Genomic DNA, 22,228 nt, shown 5'->3' on the forward strand with positions numbered 1-22,228 from the left:
AAACCCTACTTGGTACTCAAGAGAGTCAATAGCCCCCATGTGCCATCTGTAAGCTAAGATCCCTAACCTATAAAGTGTAGTTTACTCCAAGGTAACACAATTCACATCTGGCCAGTTACTTTCCCAGGACATAGTCTTGTTCTGAAATAAAATGAAAATAAGTTGAAATTATTTCCACTTCCTTCTAAAATGGATTTCTTAGTCAATCTGGTCTCTTCAAATGTCATTCTCCCTCTAATATTAGGAAGAAACCTTTAAGTGAAGTGATACATGTCTTAAAGAACAAGACATTTTCTGGTTGTGTTGTTTTGCTTTTTAAGTTAAACAAATCCAAAATTGGTTAGCTTGAAAACATCTGACCATTTTATTGCTTTAGACATTAATTAAGCAACTGGCCGGCTGTGCTAACAAAGCTCCACTTACTCTCCAGGAGGCGAACAGTTAGAAGGGCTGCAGCAGGAGACCTGTGCACCCCCTGTGGAGAAGCCGCCCCCAGCCCTCAAACCCTCAGGGCAACGGAACGTTTAGAGCAAGAATTCATATTCTCCGGGATTTGTGAGGAAAGGATGCGGTACCACTGTACTCTTCACATAAAGTGGACCATTTACATCTCTTGTGTAATTTTTTCTGGTAGAGTTTAGTAAAACACTTTAGAAAGCAAACTTAAAATAAAAATGGTGACACTTGAAATATTAAAACAACACTCCTGACCATTGATGAGGGGTGGGTGAAGCAATTGGCTACCATAAGAAATCAGTAGAAATAACCCTCCTATAGCAGATATGCATGCAAGGGGATGTGATATTGGAGAGACTCGATACAATTAACATGTACATGGAGGTACAAAACACACGGCCTGTAAATACAAATGAATTCCATCATATTTACTATGCAGAACATCAATAGTAACAGATTACACTTACTTAACAACAGCAAACCTAATTTTGGAAGGGAAAAAATGGTGGAGTCTTACCCCGGAAGAATAGCTAGAGAGGTATCATCAAAGAGCTAAAATTTTCTTTGGCATGGTAGACCGGAAAATTGAATTCACCAACTTATTTACATGACAGTTCTCTATATTTGTGGGTGATGAAATGCCATTTTGTTACATAAAGTTGTTTGATGTTTTATAATATGCCTTTGTATAAATATTTTATTTCAACATGTATTTGTGAGTACAAATGATAGTAAACACAGAAACTGTACAATGCAGACAAACTCTATGTATGTAAATTGAGTCATACATACCAACATTTCTTGATACACACGTCCTATTACATGCAGTTCATCCAGTGTTGTCCTCGTCCTATGCAACAGGTGAGACCAGACACCAGGAAGTGGTCTAATTACAAATAACAAGGACCCCTCTGCAATATGACTAAACACATATTAGAAGAAAGTATTTTGACATCCATTCATAGGGATAAATGCCCTTAGAGACAACTGGGATAAAGCCCAAACTGAGGTGCATATTGACATAAATGTGTCCTTTACGAAAATAAATCTTATCTTAATTTTAACCAATAAACGGGCCTGCAGGGGAAAAAGAAACTAATAAGTCAAGCTGATTACCAAAAAGAGTAGGTGGGGTTGTTTGATGTGTGTGTGTGTGTGTGTGTGTGTGTGTGTGTGTATGTGCGTGCACATGCACACACACTTGTAGGGTGTAGGTAAGCACTGTCTATAAGCCCATCTAATTGGAATTTCAAGTTAAATTATTCATAGTTTGCCACATGTTATGGAATATATGTCTTCCCTAAATAATTGGTTAATGAAATTCATCTTATGTATTTCATCCTGTTAAAAACCATAGACTTTAATCTGGCGTAATGAGAAATCAAGAATGGTCAAAGGAATCATTTTGTGGTATTTTCTTACTTAAGCATTACCGACAATAAATCTACTCAAACGTTATGCTAACTTTTTATTTATTAAAATGGAATCCAATATGAAAATGAAATAAGCATAAACAGTTAAATTTATACTAAATCTTTAATCAGCTAAGCAGGCCAAAATTTTTAAATGCTGGGCAAGGGCTGTCATGGAGACTTAGGAAAACGGTGACAAAATAATTTCCCAGGTAAATACAGTGCAGGTGGGGGAAGATGGCAACTGGGTCATCCTTCTACATGGAAATAATAACAAGAAGCCAGCACACTGATCCCACATGTAGGTTTCTATAAATGAGGTTCAGTTTGGTCTCAATGAACTCTTCTGAGCAGAAAACGCTGAATTTTATTAAGTATACACAGTCAACAAATATTTCCAAACAGTTTAGTACTAAACATTTTGAAACTTTATATCCAATATTGAACATTTGGCATGGTTGCTTCACTGTGTAGTCAACTATCCATAGTCTTTCTTAATAGTTGTCTTCCCTAAGCTCAGAGTTACTCCAAAGGAAATTAAGAAAACGAAAGAAAACAAAAGCAAATCAGTTGAATGGACCGAAACACCTGATGGAACGTGTTGGTTTGCCTTTCATTTTATTTAGAGTCATTGAACAGACTGCATTCTGAGATCATGGCAAGGCACCTCTCCCCCAGCCTGCGGGCGACCTGGGCCCTGGGGGGCTGAGTGACAGGCATGGACCGGTGAAAGACACAGTACCTGACTCAGCATGCTGAGCTCAAAAAAATATTTTTTCCTAATGTGTCCAGTTTAAAAACTTGTCATTAAACACCAAAAATAGTAAAGTCTAATTTATAACTAACGTTTGCATTGCTGCCGCAGAAGAGAACACAACAGCCGCCTGCCCATGCTCTGCTGACTATGAGTGGAATGCAGCCCAAACCGGGGATGGCATTGAGTTTGGTTCATTAAAAACAGGAAGGATTCTATCTGAAATGGATTTAGGTAGCACAATTCTCGTAGGTTGTAATGACTGATTTTTCTTTTCTTTTTTTTTTTTCCTTTTTTCCAAATAATGAGGATTAGTCGATGAAAAATGAACCTTAATCAGGCCTACAAGGCCTACAGAGTTCTTTGGACCCACTTTCTCAAAAACCAGTGGGTCTTGCTCGCTGGGCAAGGCAAATGTTACCATAACCAGTAAGCTTGTGATACGTATAAAACACACACACACACACACACAGGATACTAGAGGGGGAGGTCAAACACATATCATAGAGAGCGCCCCGTGGACTGTGTTCGACTCGTTTCTCTCCCCACCCGGCCGACCTCAGGACGCGGTACCTGCTACTGCACAGAGCGTATATGTGTGTTTAATCAATAGTGTGAACCGGGGACAACACCCTTAATCTCTATAGACGCAATTTGTAATAATATTTAGAGGTCTTCCTGATTTCCTGATCGCTCTCCAGACTAAGCCAACTGCAACATTTAAGATTTAGAGGGAACCATCCCTGCAAAAGGTCACAGACAGTGGAGCGAGTAGCCTGTAAAAATGGGAAGAAGAGAAATCCAGGATAGCACAGGTTTACAGCGTCTAACTAGAAATTACTCAAGAGTATTCATGTGCTACAAAATTGAACTTAAACACATGGATTTCGCTGAAACGGGACTCAAAAAGGATTATGGGTAGCTGTCAGCAGGCAAGGTATCGAGTGTAGTTGTGAAGTATGTCATTCACATGAAGTGTCACAGTCACAGAAAAGATATTAAAAAGGCATTCCATATCTGGTAGGGCATTCCATGGTCTGAGTTGAGCTGGTTGTCCAGGTGTCTTCTTGTTGTGGGGGCGCAACAGGTTGATCTATCCACTTGGAACCAAGTTCGAGACAGCACAGAGCCAGCGTTCGCTTCCTTCCAGCTGCTCCTCAGCCACAGGAGCAGCAACGTCTGTAAGCTCAGTCACTCAGCTGGGCTCAGGACGAGCGAGTCACAACCCCTGTGGGGACCTGGCTATGTCGTCTTGCTCTTGGTGGTCGGTTTGCCTCCGTTCATGATCGCGGACGCGCTTGTGCTTTTACTTGGCGTCACCCCGGCCTTCGGGACTGTTTCTCCAACGTCATGCAAGGATGGTTCTCGGTACATGGCAACTAGAGGCAGTAAGGAGGGTATGGGGAGAAGAGGGAGAGGAGACAGTCTCTGGTTAGGTTTGGGAATGGCCTGCCCATCGCTCAGACCCTCAGCCCTGGGCCCTGGCCTATTTCCCCTGCCATAACGCAGCCCTACTGAGAGGGAATTCCTCGTTTGAAGCAATAGTTTCCCACCCAAATCAGAATTCATTACTTCCCTTTCATTCTCTGGTTTCTATAACTAAAATGTGTACATGGGTGTGCCTGGATTTTTGTCTAGGAGAAGAGGTTTAAATGGAAGCTATGGCCTCTTTGTAGGCTTGAGACATACACACACACACACACACGAAGTATAGAACAGCAAGCACTGAACTTCCCATATGTCTTTTCAGGTCTAAGTATTTACACTCTAGATCGTTAATATTCTCTCATGTGATTCAGAAACAACGTAGCCACCCACACGTCAGCTTCAAAGCTATACAAAACAATAACAAAGAACTGGCTCTCCTTAAGCCGGTACCTTTTGGAAATCATTTAGATTTCCTCTCCCACAATCACAGGAAGATAACTTTAAAGAACAGAAGACAACTGCGTGGCAGTTCATATTTTTTGTGCCTCATTTTCTGATATTTATTAAAAATCAAGTAATTGATGTCATATATAGGGGAAGCCCCACCATGGCAAGAGGGTGGGTGGGCCTGACATCCGAGGAGGCTCTGAGGAACTGCTTGATAGAATCTGGTGACATAATTAATCATAGCAGTTTATGTTGCTTTTTAAAAGACGACTCTAGGGAGTTCTGGGAAAGGACTTTTGAGAGTGACTGCTGCTTGGGGAAAACGAGCTAAGTTAAAATCATCTGCTATCAGAAATACAAGTGAATTAGAGCTGCCCAACCTGCTTTTTAGGCTTTTGAAAGTTTTTGATATTTTAAGAAGAGCCCTATGCTCAGTGAAGGTGAGTGACCATCTGCATTCCCCATGTCTGGGGGGATGGGATTTCATCTTTGGCAATAAGTCACCATATGGGTTTTCAGCAGCACACATTGGAAAGCACGTCTACGTCAGACCTGTACTAATGACTTGGCATGGTCGTAGAAGGGATTTGTCCACATCCATGGAGCACTTTCCAAACTCTTGCTCCCATGACATTCAATTAGGGGACAACAGCATCAGCACATTAACCTTGATCGTCCGTGCACGTAAAGTTGTGTAAGAGATACACAAATGCCCTGCAGCATCAATAATTAATGGAGTACCTAATTTTCCCTAATGTTGCCAATGATATAATTCACATCCTGTATGGGTTTTGAAAGCTTGAAATTAATTTTCCTATTTATTACCCTATGGGATAACCTCTGTCGTTAAAATACCCCCTTAATTGTTTTCAGAGTACTTCTGTCTGCTAATTATTTGAAAATACTGTTTCTTTCTTCCTCCTGTATGACTAAACATGCAACACACACATATACACAACACCCCAGTGTATGGCCCGAACACCAAGGGATGTTATTATACCACATCTTTAGAGTCTCAGATATTTCCTTCTAGATACACTGCTGCAGTTAATAGACATAAAGGCCCCTTCGGTTTTCATTACATTTATGCAATGAAAAGGTTTTGAAATTTAGTCAGTTCCTAACTGTCCATCTTCAAAACAAAAACTAATGTAAAGAGACAAAGCAAGGTGTCAAATAAGCCAAGATTTTTGTAAAGCTGCTCTTCACTTAGTTTTTAAATTTTTCATTTGTATTTGAACATTATTCAGTCTGATGGTCTCAACATTCCTTTAAAATAAGGAAGCCAAATCACAGAGGTATCATTTTGTCAGAACAGATAAACCTTCTAATTTCTTATTTCTGCTCTAATTATCTTATTATCTGTCACATAATGTGAATATTTCACTCACATTTCAGACTCTGGCATGATTTTTCCTTTCCTAGATAGGCCCTAGCCTTTGGGTTTCAGGGAGTTATTCTACAGGCAAATTTAGTTAAGGGTGAGTCAATAACACTGAAATTATAAAGATGGTATTAATGAACAAGAGCAACTTCCCAAACTTAGGCAAACTGAAAGGTGAATTATACATTCACAGGTAAGTAATAATTAATTTTCAATATTTCAGAGTATCTCATTCCTATGTAGCAAATATGGAAACCAATAGGTATTTTCTCTTGATGGTTAAGGCTTTCCTGTAGGAATAAAAAGAAAATCAAACTGTCTAAACTAGTTTAAAGTGTTTATTTAGTTATTGTAGATCTGATTTTCTGCAAAAGCTAAACAAAAATGTTTGAATGAAAAATACTTTTGAAAAGCCTCAATACTAATTTTTTTGGTAGCTCTCAAACAAAGGTAACATAGATAAAAATAAATGACACTTCTGGTAGAATCCTTAATGAGAAAGGTGCAGACATTTCTGAGCAACCAATCTTTGTAGCCTGCTTTTTGGGAATCTGGTTCAAGTAAATGAGAAGGCTTCACTGTTTACAGGTGATCATAAAAGGCGGTAGAGACACAACTGAATATACTAAACAGTCATGCAGTTTGGAAGGGAGGTAAATAACATCAGCAAGTTCTCTAAAGGCCAAGTTATTAACTCTCCATTTTCTGTAATAGAGTAATTCACAGATATATGATTACTTTCAGCTAGATAACATCCAAATTGGCAAATACTTGTATGCCATAATACTCAAAACGTAGCTTTTCAAACATACCTATTGTCCCAGTCACAGATTTGTAATGTCATTGAAGATGTTAAATTTTTAAATTAATTAATTAAAATTATTAGGGGCTAGAGAGGTTGGAGCAGTGAGGATTTGAAACATTAAAAGCGGGTAGAGAGGGAGTTTTCCTGGCATTTCTAAAATTAATGATGCATGCATATATATATATATGTATATATATATATTTCATTAATTACTGTATATGTGTGTATTTTATGTAAATATGCACATAATATAAACACATATATACAGTAAAATGTATGAATCTTAAGTGCACTACTTGAGAAGACACCTGTGTAACCATCACCCAGATCAAGACAAGGAATATTTCTGCCGTCCCCTGAGGGTTCCTTGTGGCCCTGGTATCATTATCAGAGTGAAAAACAAATGTGTAATAAATCTGATAAGGAAAATGCACATGTAACACTCACCTTCCAATGGCTTGGGTAGAAAATGAGCTGCTGGTTTGGTTTTCTTTACTCTGTTTCCTTTCATAACTTGCCCTTCCTTATTCAATCCCAAAAACCAGGCTCTACCAGATTCCTGTTGTCTGTACAGCATAGATGAGTAGATTACATAATAGTTTTCAAAAACAGATTCTTTAAACTTGCATTCAGGGGTAAAAAGTTCCTGTCAAGAGAAAAGGAAGAAAAGAAAGTGAGAAGGAGTGGGAGCTTCCCTGAGCTTTCTCTGCGATCCCTCGGTCACCATGCGAGTGAGTCAGCCCTGGGACTGGGCGACCAGATAGGTCTCTTTCTGCAGCGCTGAGTGTCCGTACACTACTTTCAATGTATGGCGAATAGAGAAGAATCTGCTGCAGCTGGGAAAATATATGGCAAGAGTGTGGATGTCCTTTCATCAGCAAATAGAAGACATGAGCAAACTCAAAATAGTTTGCCTTAAACAGAATACAGTTCAACCAGAGCATAACCTGAGCCAGCACAATAAAGTAGCAGCATACATTTAGAGTAACCTAAACAACTACAATATATATTTAAGGTTTTTGCACCTCTGTTTTCAATATTCCTATAGGAATAATTATATGACACCTTAACACTTACCAACTACTCCCTGAATCATTGATACTATAGGGTGACCCACTGTGCTGACAAAGAGACAAACTGAAAGCTCAAATCAAAGCCATGACAATCAGCTGCCACACACACTGGTCACGGGAGCTGAAGCCGGGTGTGGCGTTAGCGGGCGACCATGGCAGGAGCTGAACAGAATGACCTGATTCCATGGTATGCAGCCCCACCGAAACTCTGGAAGAGAAACATCAAAAGCAGCCCTGACTGAAGTCCACCTGGCCTTTTTGGAAAGAGTACATTGAATTAAATGCCATGACTCTCAAGGTGATGACCTACATCGATGAGCAGCACAAAGCTTACTACTTTGTGATTTTCATTAACAACACAAATATTTATAGATGGTGTTCACATACTTCTAAAATCGAACCATACAAAGCATTTGATAGACTTTTATTAAAAGTAATTAACAAATTCAACCTTCCTAGTTTTAGACTATAGAAGCTGCTTATGTAGTTTTGTGGCTATTTTAAGTAGGCTCAACACTGTGTTATTCTATAGATATGATGTATAGATGCAAAACAGAACTTTATTGTCATTGGTCTTTTAAAAAATGCCACTATACTTGAAAAAACCTCACCTTAATAGGTTTTTATGACTGCAGAAAATATTTTTATTTCCCTTTTAAAAAGTTATTTTCTATACACATTATGTAAAACACGTCCTTTAGTGTCTAAAAAATTAAACCTTTAAGAGTTAAAGTTACGCTAACCATAATAAGGAATGTGACATTATTGCCCATAGAAATTCTTGCAATATTTCCCATGAATGTGAATTATCAAATAGGGTCTCTTCAGGATATAGTTTATTCAAAGTGCCCCATAACTTTAACTGATTCACTGACAGCTAGTTATTTTCCAAGGGAGACAAGTTTTGTTAATGGTGGGTGCTTTTCACGTCAAAGATCACAGATCCAGTGATTAATCTGATGAGATTAAAATAGCCAAAGACAGGTTTGGCCCCCTCCCCAAGGAATTTATGTAGACTTTCATTTCTTCTAGTAATTCTACCTCAGGTTTGAATGATATCAGATCCAAATAAATGTTCTTCCACTAAATTCTATTTCTCCGAATCTCCCCCTTAGCAGTTCTCTCCCTAATAAATGGTGGTTTCACTGAATCAGTCTCCAAGCCATATTTCAGAGGAAAGCCTGATAAAAGGGTGCATGTCCACACATTTGTGATGAGGAAAATAAAATCGAATGCTGTAAATCTGGTTTATCCGAAAGAGAGTAATAAATATAACATATTGGTTGAAAGTGTACCTTCTAGGATAGATTAGACTTTGGCATGTCACTTATCTTTTTCCTCAGATAGGCCAGGGTATCCTAGAATCTTATTCACTGGGTAAAATCTGTCTGAAAACCAGGTGGGGGTGTGGTTGGTAAAAGCTGACCCAGTAGGTCATCAGGGGTCAGAGGAGCAGGCATCTACGTTCTTGGACATCAGAGCCTGGCTCACCTCCTTGAGAGGCTCCCTGATGACTGACCTTTGGAGTCACCAGAGCCTCCAGCTTTGGAAATGCAGGGCCGTAAGGGTAGCAACCGTGATGCTCATCTGCTCCCCCGCAGCAGTGGAGGGAACATGGAGAACACTTCCTGCACTACCAGCAGCAAATTAGGAACAAGTTGTCTCTACTCTAAGGTGACGACATTGAGTAGAGAAGAGAATGAAGACCTTTGAGGTGGAAGAAGTCATTTATTCTCAGGGCACATGTTAAGGACATCCAACACTAAGTCTCCTTAGATAAAATGTTTGCATCTTAGGACTCTAAGGAGGTCGATTCCACATTTTCTGTGAGCTGTGCCAGTGGTTTTGCGAATAGGTGATTCTTCCTGGCATCCACAGCCAAGAGCCCTTGCCTTTGGTGGTTTGTGATGGTGGAGAGGGGTTGGTACATTTGTAGCTTTCTTTATTCTGGGTTAAATAAGCAATGTGCGCATTCACACACTCACATGCACATACTACATCAAAAGTACTGTTGTCCGAATCTTTTTACTAGACTTTAGACTTTTCAAGAGTTTAATCTGCTCATCCAATGGGAGCCCCAAATAATTCAGCATTCCTCAGGAGAGTGTTAGTCATTATAGGACCAAGGAAAGTTGAGTTTAGTTATTATTTGTTTGGTGTCATAAGGGACAAATATACTTTCAGTACATAAATGGGAGGCAGTGGAGAGGAGTGACTATGAATGCTTGTCCTGGCCCTACTCCTTACTATTACTAGCTGAGTGTCCCTGGAGAAATCACTTAACCTCTGAGCTTCCAATTCCTCCCCTGTAAAATGGGTACAAAAATCATAGGATGACAGGATGGTTGGAAGGACCGAATGAATTCATACATGCTATATATTTAGAAGAGAAGCTGGCACTCGATATTTATTCTAAAAAAATTCCCCATTACTTATTGTCTAAAATATACCCGTATCAGTTATTTCAATTCTATCAATATTTCAACAAACCAAAACGTAGTTAAATGATTAGTTAAGGAGCACCATTTTATATCAAATATTGGGTTCAGCAACAGATACACCAAAAGAAGTAAGATTAGTCACTGACTAGAAGACTTTTGTCAAAACCCTCGTGCTTCAAAAATGACAGTACAATGTAATGTTTATTACGGTAGACTTACCTCCAAAATACTAGAGGGAGTATAGGTGGAATAAACGATAATGTGAAGGATAAGAGTTGGAAAATGCCATGGGACCTTTGGAGAACCACGGGTAGTCCATTATTGAGACTTCCAGGGGGCAGAGGTGCAGAATGGTGTGGGTAGGAAGTAGACTGGGGAACTGTGACAGGCTCTCAGACACTCTGATAAACAGATTAATTGAAGACTGACTTCTAAAAGGTGTTTCCTTGCAAGGAAAATGTGGCATTGACCAAATAAAACATAATACATGAACATAAATGCTCTTGATAGTAATTGTACAATTAATACAGTCGTTGTCTTGTGTTCAAGTCCTATTACATGCTTTAGAGGGACAGATGGGGTGATAATAATCAAGGGTGCACAAAGTAAAGAGAGAAGTACTACCAGAGTTATGACACATTGCTAAAGTAAATTCTGAGCAAAAGAGAAATGCTACATTATAAAAATTATTGAAGAGAGAAACTCTTGTCTTTTTCTAGGCACTGACTTCTAAAAGGTGTTTCCTTGCAAGGAAAACGTGGTATTGACCAAATAAAACATAATACATGAACATAAATGCTCTTGATAGTAATTGTACAATTAATACAGTCGTCTTGTGTTCAAGTCCTATTACATGCTTTAGAGGGACAGATGGGGTGAAAAGACTTGTAATAATTTTAATGGTTGAGATTCCTCAGGGATCATGTGCGCAGCAGAGGCTGCAACTCAAATGCCTCTGCTTTCCAGGCAGACACAGGAGGGAAGCAGGACGTGGAATCATGGCACCCGTATGAGGATAAACATTCCCTTACTCGGGATTGGCGTTGAGGAGGGAGGGAGCAGTGGAACGACAAAGCAATGGCTGTTCCTCACATGGTTCTCAAGTGGAAATAAAGCCTTAGATCTTTAGTAGATCTGGTTCATCAAGGGAAGTAAGAAATCCAGGTCTCTAGAGCCCATTTCCTTTTAATGGCCGCAACTATTTCCTAGTTCTTATTTGTGGCTAGAGCTTGGACCAAGAGTCCGATGGGGCCCGGGAGCCTCCCGCTGAGACCTCTGATGAAGAGAACCACCAGACCACAGCAGGAAGGACCCCAGGTGGTTCATCAGCGCAGCCCTAACCTAACGGAGGGTTTTCCTGCAGTTGAGTAACACTCAGACTGAGCCAGTGAAACACTCTAAAGCTGGCAAGGATAATATGAGAAAGCCTATTTAAATGTAAGCTTAAATATAAACTTTTTGAAACTGTCAAAATGAAATAGATAAGGAGTTTGAAATGTCTTTTTCCTCATCGAGCCTTCCTATATGTTTAGAAACACCAACTCCACCACAATAAAATCACCAACAGTTGAGTTCTAGCAAAAGCTGAAATATTAATTTATGTCATTGCCAAGCTAAATCATCAAATCACAGAATAGAAAAAAACAACAATTAAATAAAACTGCCCTATCTCCTTTTATGTTGTGGTTGTTCAGAAATGAAGCGCCATCTGTGGTAAGCTTATTTTCTGAATGGTAACAGCGGAATTCCTCTACTGAGGGAAATACCTTTGTTTAGGAAAATACCCCCACGGGCCATGTGTGTGCACAAGGCTAGGCTCCTGGGCTCAGGATGAAAGGAGAGGGTGGGGGGAGGGAAGCAAAGAGGGAATGCCTGTGTTCCCACATTCATGTCCAATAAACAGCTATAAACACGGATAACTCAGCGTAACTGTAACCTAAGAACTAAAAGTGACCTTGAGAATCTAATTCAGTGGTCCGCAAACTACAGCCAGTAGTAGGTCACATACAGTTGCCACCTGTTTTTGTAAATTCAAGCTACGAGTTCAGAGATGAGTTGAGACAGAGATTATATGGCCCGCAAAGCTTAGATGTTTACTGTACAGTCATTCTCCAAAATATATTACCAACCCTGATCTAAGATAAATTTTGAGGATTTTTCCAACCTAGGTAATTGGGGGAAGTGTTGTCAAATTTCAAATTCCTAAGTAGCTAAGTATTCCCAAGTTACACTTGGATTGCATTAATTTTCATTTATACAAATTTATACAATTTGAATCAGATTTTCATCAGTTTCACCCTTGGAAAAGCCTTTATAGTGTGTTATGAGCCTTGGTTTCCAGAAGGAAATGCAGGTAGTAGCCCACAGCTTCCATTTAGTTACTGCAGCACCTTCGGCTTTATCCGTGACTCAGTGAAATCATGTTTGGTTAATATCTACAGGTTTGCCTACCATGAGCACCACCACTGCCACCACCACTGCTTCAAAGAGAAAAGATAAAAACAGGCTTTCCAGACAAACATATAGCATTTATTAGCATACAAGACATTTCTAAAATAGATTAATAAGAGAGGACAGAGAAATATTAGACATACAATAGCAAATAGCACATAAAATAAGCACAATAAATATGAGCTATTTTGATTCTATTAACCTTTATATTTCAGAGTCATCAAAAACCTCAGTCTCCTCATAACAACAACCCAATTAATGACCCTGACATTGAACTTATGAATATTTCTCCCCAGGCTTACACTGAGAGGAGGGAGCCTCAGATTCCAAGCTCTTTGTTGGAGAGTAATAACAAACCACAAAGGTTTCTTACAAATCTCAAATAAGACAATATCAGTGCAAAATGATTTGTAAACTATAAATTGAGTTGTAAACTCTAGCTACATTTATAAACTATAAATAGTACTGAAAAGTCCAACTCAAATGTTAATTGTTATCATAAACAAGGTGGTAGTCAATTATTCTTCACAGGTTTCAGCTTAATTAGACATACCTTCATATGGGAATCCTGAGGAGTCATTTAACCTGCATTCTCAGTTCTTAATTCCCTTTCTATCTTTAGAAGACGTAGCCTGCTAGAACTTATCCTGGGGTCAGCAGAGATTTATCCCATTCGCCTTCATCTTCTCTAGTTTTAAAAGCAATTAGATCCTTTAATGATTATTATGACACTACCCAGTTCTCTAAAGAAAAAAATTGCAGAACACTCTTAAGATTACATAAATGGGAAGAATTTTCTGACCTTTCGGAAGATTTTACAGTCATGAATTTTGAAACTACAAAGAATCTGTTGTTAACATTTAAAAACAGACAATTTAATTGATAAATGAATTTTATTTACCTGAAATTCTACATAATCAACTATTGATAATATTAGGTCCTGATCAGTGCCCAAAGGGAGAAAAACATTAGTAACTTGTGTGTGTGAACTTCAAACTACAGTATAATTATATGTGTGTTTAAAAAACAACTTTTATTTTATAAGACCGAGTGATTTTAAGTATAATCTCACCTTATATTTACAGGTCCAGAAGCTGTTAACCTAAGTAGTTTCCAGTGGAACAAAATTGTAAATGAAGGATTTGGGAGTTTTTGCCTGTAAACATATTGCTTAATATTTAGAAATTTTATAAACAAACAAATACATATATCTTTAGACATATTATTTTATTTATTAAAGATATTTTTAAGTATTATATTATGTATAATATATTTTATTTTGAAGATTTATTAGCAGTTTTAAAAATTGTGGAAAGAACACAATTTGTTTATTATAATGATTGAATATTAAATTCAATTATTTGTTATATAATATAAATATGTATTTTATATATTTTAATATATATGTTATGTGGACATATATAAAATCTTTTCATATTCATATTATACATATTCATATATATCCTTATTATATATTATCTATATTGTATATATTTACATATATAAATACATACATATAAATACTCTCACTATTCAGGGACCTATAGCAACTTCTTCACCTAGGGACTTGTTAGGGATGCAGAATCCCAGGCCCCATTGCTGATCTAATGAATCAGAATTTGCAATTTAACATGATTCCAGATTATTTTTGTGCATCTTAAAGCTTGGTAAGTATTAGAATATGTACATATTACCACACTGAACAAATAAACACATCAAAGCAAAATTTTAGGGAATATCAACTAAACTAGTATTATTCATAAGCTTGTTACCATTTCTTAACATTAATGTAAAATTTACTAAAGGAAGAAAATGGAAACAATAAAAATATGAAGTATTTACAGCCCATCTTTAATCAAGAAATTGTAAAATTATACATAGAAGTACATTCCAACTGCTTCTATAATGTTAAATCTGTTGTCTCTAGAATATAGACATGGATAAATTCCTAAAATAATAATGCTTGTAACGTGAACAGATGGTATCAATGCTATAAATATGAGCAAAAATCTCACCAAATAAATATGCTTGAGAAAGTATTCATATAATCATACACCATCCTCACACATTTGTCAGTGCTCAACAGTGAATGTCTCAACATAAAAATGATTATTCTAATAAATATTATAAATAATATTTCATTACATTAGTGGCTATAGTTAACACTTAATTGTGTATACTTGGTGCTGGATCCTATTCTAAGCACTTTGTTTAATCAACTAATTTAATCCTCCCTATAATTGCATGGGATTGGTACTATTATTATTCCCATTTTAGAAATGAAGAAACAGCACAGAATGGTTAAGTAACTTGCCCAGATACATTTGTTTTTATCAAGATAAATATATTTAACTACTCCAACTCACTTATCAGATTCTTCAATTGAAAAGATTTACTTTTTTAGATTTGTGATCAATTGTAAAAATGGCCCAAGTTCTTCACCCTCCCCTGGATCAATGCCCTTAAGCATGTACTTTGACATTTCCTCCCACTATGAGCTCAGATGAAGAGAGCAGAGGCTTGATAATCACTTGTTAAAAAAAAGAAGTTCACCCTCTCTCTGCCTCCCCCACAGCCAGGAGAGCATGGCTGAGCTGGGGTCAGACATATACGGAGCAGAGCCCGCTGCCCCAACCTAAATCCGCCTATTCCCGGACACGTCATCAAGCTTAAGATCTACAGAGCTACCTAGCCAAGCTCCATATGACCCTAGATGCACACGCTGTATACTCTTATGGTTATCTGCCCTGTCAACTCTTGTGCTGATTAGTTACATGGTATCATTAAGGCAACTGATAACTGATACAGATACTTAATAATTCAACTAAATTATTCATCCAACTAAAACACAGATAGTATGTACCTTATGCTGCTGATCTTTATCTACATCTTTATCTACATACAGAAGAAAATACAGATGTAAAACAGTAATGCATGATATGCTAGTATACTGGCAGAGATGACACATTTTAGAATATAATTGTAAGTGGAACAAAAATAAATTCAAAGAGTTAGAAAAATAAACAAGAAAGCATATGGGTACTCAAAATGAATCTCTTCTCCCCTTCACCCAACCCTTTCTCCATTGAACAATTAAAGAAATATTGGATTGGCTGCCATCTGTTGCCAACTATTCCCCCAGAAAAACACTTATTGCTGTCATAAATTACCTGGGGCAGGGTTGACATGGGATGAGGGTGTCCTAGTGGATGGTGTTGTGAATAACAACTGAGCTCTCAGGTTAAACGTGCTCTGGTGTTTTGTCACCTATCAGCTTCCTAATATGCATGTATTTCTCCAACATGGTCATATATTTGTGGCATAGAACTTGGCCTAAAAGGGAAATGTGAAACTGTCATAGGTTTTTATGTGAAAGGAATCAGACTGAATGTATGTAATAAGATCCAGAAAAAGTGAAGCCGTGTGTTTAAAAAATGTTTCTGGATGGTCTGGGTGAATAACGTCATCAGGTAGAAGATGCACACTGTTACATGCGAAATCTCTTGGTCTGACAAATACTCAAGGCTTCATCAGAGTAGAGATTCGTGGTGTCTCAAAGTCAGACTGTCAGCATTGCTTTATCCTCCGTGTCGAGGATTTTACAGATTCAGTTGGTGATTTGTAATTTGTCACAGCGTATCACATTGGGCCAAATTTATTCATATCCTAACCATGACAATATCAGTGAACATTTGAACATTTTAGAAATGGTGTTATCTCATTCAAAGGAAAGTAATAAAATATATTACATAGTGTCCATCATAATACTACTTAAGGTATGGTCAGCGGCACTGTGCCCATCTACTATTTCCTGTCTCCAATGAAACAAGAACAGAATTAAACAAAAGCATTTATAAAATTACAACAGCTTAACAGAGTACATTTCTTATGTATGTTGAACATAAAGATTAAAAACTCTGGGCATTTTTTCTATATTTTTAAAAAATGCTTTTCTAATAATTTAATCTTATTATGTTTCATGGAAGTATCTCTCAGAAAAGACTGGAAATTAAAAAAAAATACTGCCTTTTACCACAGTTAGTCTAGGGAATAGTACTCTATCCTAGGCAGTCTGAGTCTATGGCCTGGGCTCTAAGTCACTTGTTATACCCCTGATCAATATAGTTCTAAAAGCAAATCGAAGAGAGGAATGCGGCTGGACAGCAGTGACCCCAAGGGAAGTTAAGATAGTTTCAGAACAAAATTTCTGCTTCAATGAATGATTTTTAAGAAAGGAGTGGAAAAGATGATTAAATCCATTTGGATAAATTATTTTAAGAATTATCAGCCTTAGCATTCATTTTACTCTTTAACCTAACTTTATTACTTTTCTCTAACATTCAGGGAGGGTTGTGAGCAGGCATGATGGTCCACGTGGTGCAGCGCTGTCACACATTACGTATACCAGAAAGAGAATAAAGAAATACAGAGAGAGAGAATTTATATATAGGTACAGATAGCATTTAAGAAATTAGACTATATAATTAAGGGATTCCAAGGTATTTGGGGAACAAAAGGAACAAAACCTGTGTTTCTGGAGTCAGGGCACCAGTGGTGGTGGTGACGGTGGGGGTGGCAGGGGGGGAGGTGCAACAAAGATATTCCTGAATGGAACAAGTGCTGCAGAAAATAGCCACTTCTTTCACATCCAACTAGACAAAGATATTATCACTTACATTAGCAAACATTTTCAACTCGTTACACTCGATTATTTTTTTGTTGTTGTTGTTGTTAGCCAAAGCAAGAGCAGAATTTGCTGTGCAGAAAATTCCTTTTTAAGGTGACATAGTTGGCAGAGGTCAGTTCAGTCTCCTGTCATGTCCTACCAAAGCCTCGTCTGGTCACTTTATCTTCCTTGATTGATACTTTCTTTCATCTATTCGTCCCTCTCAGCCCCTGCTATCTTGAATGACTGAATGTAAAGTGACAAATATGTAGCTGTGACTTTTATTCTTCCAGATTCTATGAGTGAATACACATTTGCCTTCATGAGTTATTTCTCCCACTTACCTCTCTGAACTATATTTTAGTACTGTTCTTATAAGTCTGTGTGCTTCTCTCCTTAGGATTATTTCTACATGTATCTGTAAGCTTCTTCAACTTTCCTTTCTTTAAACCCCATTTAATGCTTCAGTTAGAGCTTCCCATTAAACTTTTTTGTATTAAGCACATGTTATAGATGTTTCCTGATAAAACCTACTCAGGCAAAACCACTTGTATAAATAAAAAGCAAACCAAACCAATATATCAAAACCACCCTTTGATCCAACTTTAAAAATACAAGCTTCCAGAGAAAAATGAAGGAACTATATAAGCAGGTTCTATAGTACTCCTAAAATGCCATATTCATTGAATAGTATTGATTTGTATTGAATTTTATGATTTTCAAAGACCATTCACATATATCTTGTTCAGTTCAATAATGCTGTTAATAATGCTTAAAGAAGAAAACTAGCATTATCCCATCATAGGTGATGATTCTGAGTTTCCAAGAGTACAAATCCTAACAAGCAATGGATGTTTTTATATCTATCTGTGTGATATTTTACATAAATCATGCTGCTATTATTACATTAGCAAATATCATTATAACGACAATGTTGGAAATATCAACCAAATGCGAGAGGTTTAATTTTTTTCCCAGACACAATTTCCCAATTCTGGAACAATGTGCTCAATAATTCTAAAGTTGAACACAAAATGACAAACACTGAACACTGAAGAGAGAAGCCAGGAAAGTAAAAAGAGAGGTAATACTTTAGCAGAAAGAAGAGGAACCGAGCAGAGAAGAATGTTGACCTCTTGGCCAAATAACTCTAACTTGATGAAGCTGAAGCCATCAAAGTTCACTTCTGCCATGGATTTAATTCCCTCTACATTAGCACTGAATTTCTTTCATGTCATATTAAGAAAATTTACAGGCATTTAAGAATTATACTGTTTTACATTTCCAGGTTGTTGGTTGAGAATGTGACACTGTGAAGTAAAAAGAATTATATTGTTTAAAACTGGTAAAAAAAAAGAAAAAGGAAAAGAAAAATCTACCATTACAAATACTAAACTTCCTGTCCAGGTATTAGATGATAATTTGAAAATTTGAATATTGTGAGCACATGGAAACTAGTTTTCATTATTCTATACCTAATTATGTCCAAAGTTCATGCATTTAGTTATGCAATAAAAATGTAGTTTCTAGTATTTGCCAGTCACTGTTTTTGATCTTGAAATATATTGAGCAAATATTGATTATAGTCTGCCTTCCCTTAGGGCACAGAGTCTGGTAGGGTACACAGATATTTACACTAATAATTATATCATTAAAAATAAGATAAGTTCTTACAAGAAAAGGAATGATTTCTCTAAGAACATAAAACAAACAAATCTGTCCTACCCTGGATCAGTAAGGGAAATTATCAAACTCTGGGCTGCAATCTGAAGCACCAGTATGAGTTAACCAGGCACAGTGCAAGGTGAGGAACACACTGGGAAAGGGCACTATCATGTGCAACAGCCCTGGGGCAGCAACAGAGAGAGATCATTTGAGGGACAAAAAGTAAACAGTGAAATTAGAATACAGAGTGCAGAAATCAAAGTTGAGATCTGGGTGTTGAGCATGAGTGGAACTAGATGGCCATGTCAAGGATTTTGGACTTTCTTTAAGAACGATGGCAAGACATTAAATGGTTTTATGCAAAAGCATGCCACAATCAGGTAGCATTTGGAAAGACTACTCTGGCTATCATGTGAAGAAAAGAAGAGGGTCAGTTTGGATACAAGAATGCAGTTTGTCTATTGCAGTGCCCAGCAAGGACATTAGCAGTGGAGATGCAGAAAAATGGGCAGACTGGAGAAACGTTTAGGTCAAATTGTCAGTATGCTGCCAACTAGGGGAGAAGGAATGTCAAGGGCAATGTGTAGGTTTCTTGCTTGTGGAACTGAATGACACTTGGTATGTGTACCTTGCTGTTTCTGAAAGGTAAATACTGCAGTTTTGTATTCTTGGACAAAATAAGCTTACATGTATAACATACATTTACATGATGCTTTCTGTCTTTTTGTAGAATATTACTTCAAATATCTATAGGGTAACTTTCCACAAGGTTGTATTTTTAAGTTTTTCCTTAAATAGACTGTTTGTGTATGTGTGTGTGTGTGTGTGTGTGTGTGTATGGATTTTCAGTTCCAGATTACTTTTTAAAACTTTGCACATTCCTAAAACAAAGACAGATCATAGTTGAGGAACTATTATTAGTAGCAGAACAAATAAGTTGGAAGAGAAAGCACTGGATTTTGAGGGGAACAGTTCACTAAATTTCATATAGTTTTATTTTATTTTTTTTAAAGTCCCAGTTGGTAAACAAAGTAGTTCCCAGATCACCACTAAATCATAAGAAGATGATGCCCATTACAGACTTCTGAGTTGAAGGTAGAAAAATTTACAGAAGTTTTCTCTCATAAATTTGCCAGGGTAAGAAGGTATTCTAAGTCAGTGAATCGGTTAAATACAAAAGAATGGCCCCAAATTGCCAAAGAAGAATGACCTGTTTGTGACTTTTTCAGAATAACATGAAACATGGTTATTCTTAGAATGTCAGGGCAAGGGGTTAGAGGTAGGCTCCAAGATATTTATTTTCTTAACAACTCTTATTTATTCATCACTCATGAATTCATCTAATTCTTTTAAAATGATTTTCATTTTCATGTTGTATTACAGCAAATCAACACAGATCCCATCAGCACATCCTTCCTCCCCTCATTCATCTGTGCATTTTGATCCTATACTTGCCATGCTTATCTTTCCATATCGAATAGTGTAAACTTTTAAGTCTGATTTCAGAGATTAGATTCTTCCAATTACTCGACCAGTCCAATTTGCTATTGCAGCTAAAAAGGCCACCCCGAAGGTAGGCCCTGTGAAGAGGAAAAGTGAAAATTAATTCGCAAGCATCATCACACCTTGTTACAAAGTTTCCCGAGCCCGTCCCTGGAGGGCTGTGTGCTCCCTGAGTCATTTCACTTCTAAGGATAATATGAGCATGCTGAGAAGGACAGTTAAATCAATCAAGCGGTCAGGAAGTGGTTGGGAGACGATCAATAAATATGAATGTCGTTGCATTAAAGTTATCAAGGAAGAAAGCTATAGAAGAAAGAGCAGTGATCACTGAATACAGCCCCAAGTGTGGTATGGGGATTAGCGCTGAGGATATGGCAATGAAATAGACCTGGGTTTGTTCCCACTTTGGCCCCTTAACTAATAATGATCTTGGAAGTGTCATTGAACCTCCAAAATAAAATACCTATACCTCCGTGGAGTTACTGGATTGGAGGGGCATGAGCATAGCTTTTGGTGTAAACCATGCACTCAATCTCAATAAATGCCAGCTTATTATTTTTATATAAAGACTAAGGAGGAAGAGAATGGTCATAGTGTTGAGAATTCATATCACTCTGAAGGAGAGGAAAATGGTGAAAATTCAGATCTGTTTATCAATCACAGATCTTTACCAATGGAAATGGTAAGCCTGTTGTTTAAACAGGTAAATTTGAGGCATTTCTTTTGGCTCTGCCAGATGGTGCCACAAATGGAATATGTAACCACATTTAAAAATGATTAAGATGATAACATTTTATGTTTGTGTTTTTTAAACACGATCAAAAGTTTTTTTTCTTAAGATGTAAAAGAGAAAAACTCACTTTACTGTCTCAGTGAGCAGTATCCGATAATGTTCGTGTCAGAAGCACATTTGACTTTGGTGTATGTAAATGTAGGTAATAAGGAGTTGCAGTAATAAATGTTCATCTGAGAACTGTATGACTCTCCAAACCAGTTATGTTTGCCTTTACTTCACATTGACATTTGAAAATGTAGTCCAATGAAGGTCTTCTGAACAGATTTTTTTTTTAAATGATGAACTTTTGAGAAAGTATTAAAAATATGAATTTCAAAAGTTGATGCTTATGATGTTCCTATCCTGATGGACAGTGACTTCAATGGAGTATGGGGGGGACTTGAAAAAATGGGTGAATGTAGTAACCACAAAATTTTTCATGTGAAACCTTCATAATAGTGTCTATCAATGATACCTTAATTAAAAAAAATTAATTAATATAGTTGATGCCTATGGACAGTGGGCAAACAATATATAGAGGTCTGTACACTTACTCTTGCTTGAGTGCAGCATTATTGTAGCTCAACACATAATTGTCAGTGTGTTAGATTTCAGACTTGCTGACATACAGCATTTCACTGTACTTAAAAATAGAATACATATAGAATAGCAAAAATTCAGGATGAACTAGAAATTTTCTCTAAAGATGAAAAAAAACTGCATGTAATAAATATTTTTAAAAAAATAGTACACATGCCACACATATGTATTTCAAAAGAAGGTTTGGATTTGAGGGATCACCGCCATGCATTCGTCTTCTCTTCAGGTGGAGAAGGCAATGGCTGTTTCTGCCTAGGAGAAGTGCGGAGCTTTTTAAATGTGGTATTATTTAGCTGGGTCTTGAAAGGGGAATAGGAGTGTGTCAGTTGAAGAACAAAGAGAAAGGCATTCTGCCTGGGAGGAGAAGA

At 37.3% G+C, this 22,228-nt stretch overlaps 2 protein-coding genes across 4 annotated transcripts in view; one reads left to right on the plus strand and one right to left on the minus strand.

The window, feature by feature from the left end:
• The window catches only part of ITGBL1 (integrin subunit beta like 1), a 220,713-nt gene extending 218,349 nt beyond the window's left edge, over positions 1-2,364 (plus strand). The window contains exon 11 of the mRNA XM_057494564.1: positions 431-2,364. Within this exon, the coding sequence (XP_057350547.1) occupies positions 431-528 (98 nt within the window). The 3' untranslated portion in view covers positions 529-2,364. The remainder of the gene's footprint in view (positions 1-430) is intronic.
• A 130-nt stretch (positions 2,365-2,494) lies between these two features.
• The window catches only part of FGF14 (fibroblast growth factor 14), a 593,995-nt gene continuing 574,261 nt past the window's right edge, over positions 2,495-22,228 (minus strand). For all 3 annotated transcript variants that reach the window (XM_036893713.2, XM_036893715.2, XM_036893714.2), the window contains exons 4-5: positions 7,134-7,332; positions 2,495-4,001 (exon numbers count right to left, since the gene is read on the minus strand). In XM_036893713.2, coding sequence (XP_036749608.1) covers positions 3,865-4,001; positions 7,134-7,332 — 336 coding nt within the window. In that variant the 3' untranslated portion in view covers positions 2,495-3,864. The remainder of the gene's footprint in view (positions 4,002-7,133; positions 7,333-22,228) is intronic.

This window comes from Manis pentadactyla, chromosome 17, assembly GCF_030020395.1.
Source record: "Manis pentadactyla isolate mManPen7 chromosome 17, mManPen7.hap1, whole genome shotgun sequence".
NCBI classification, from domain to species: Eukaryota; Metazoa; Chordata; class Mammalia; order Pholidota; family Manidae; genus Manis; species Manis pentadactyla.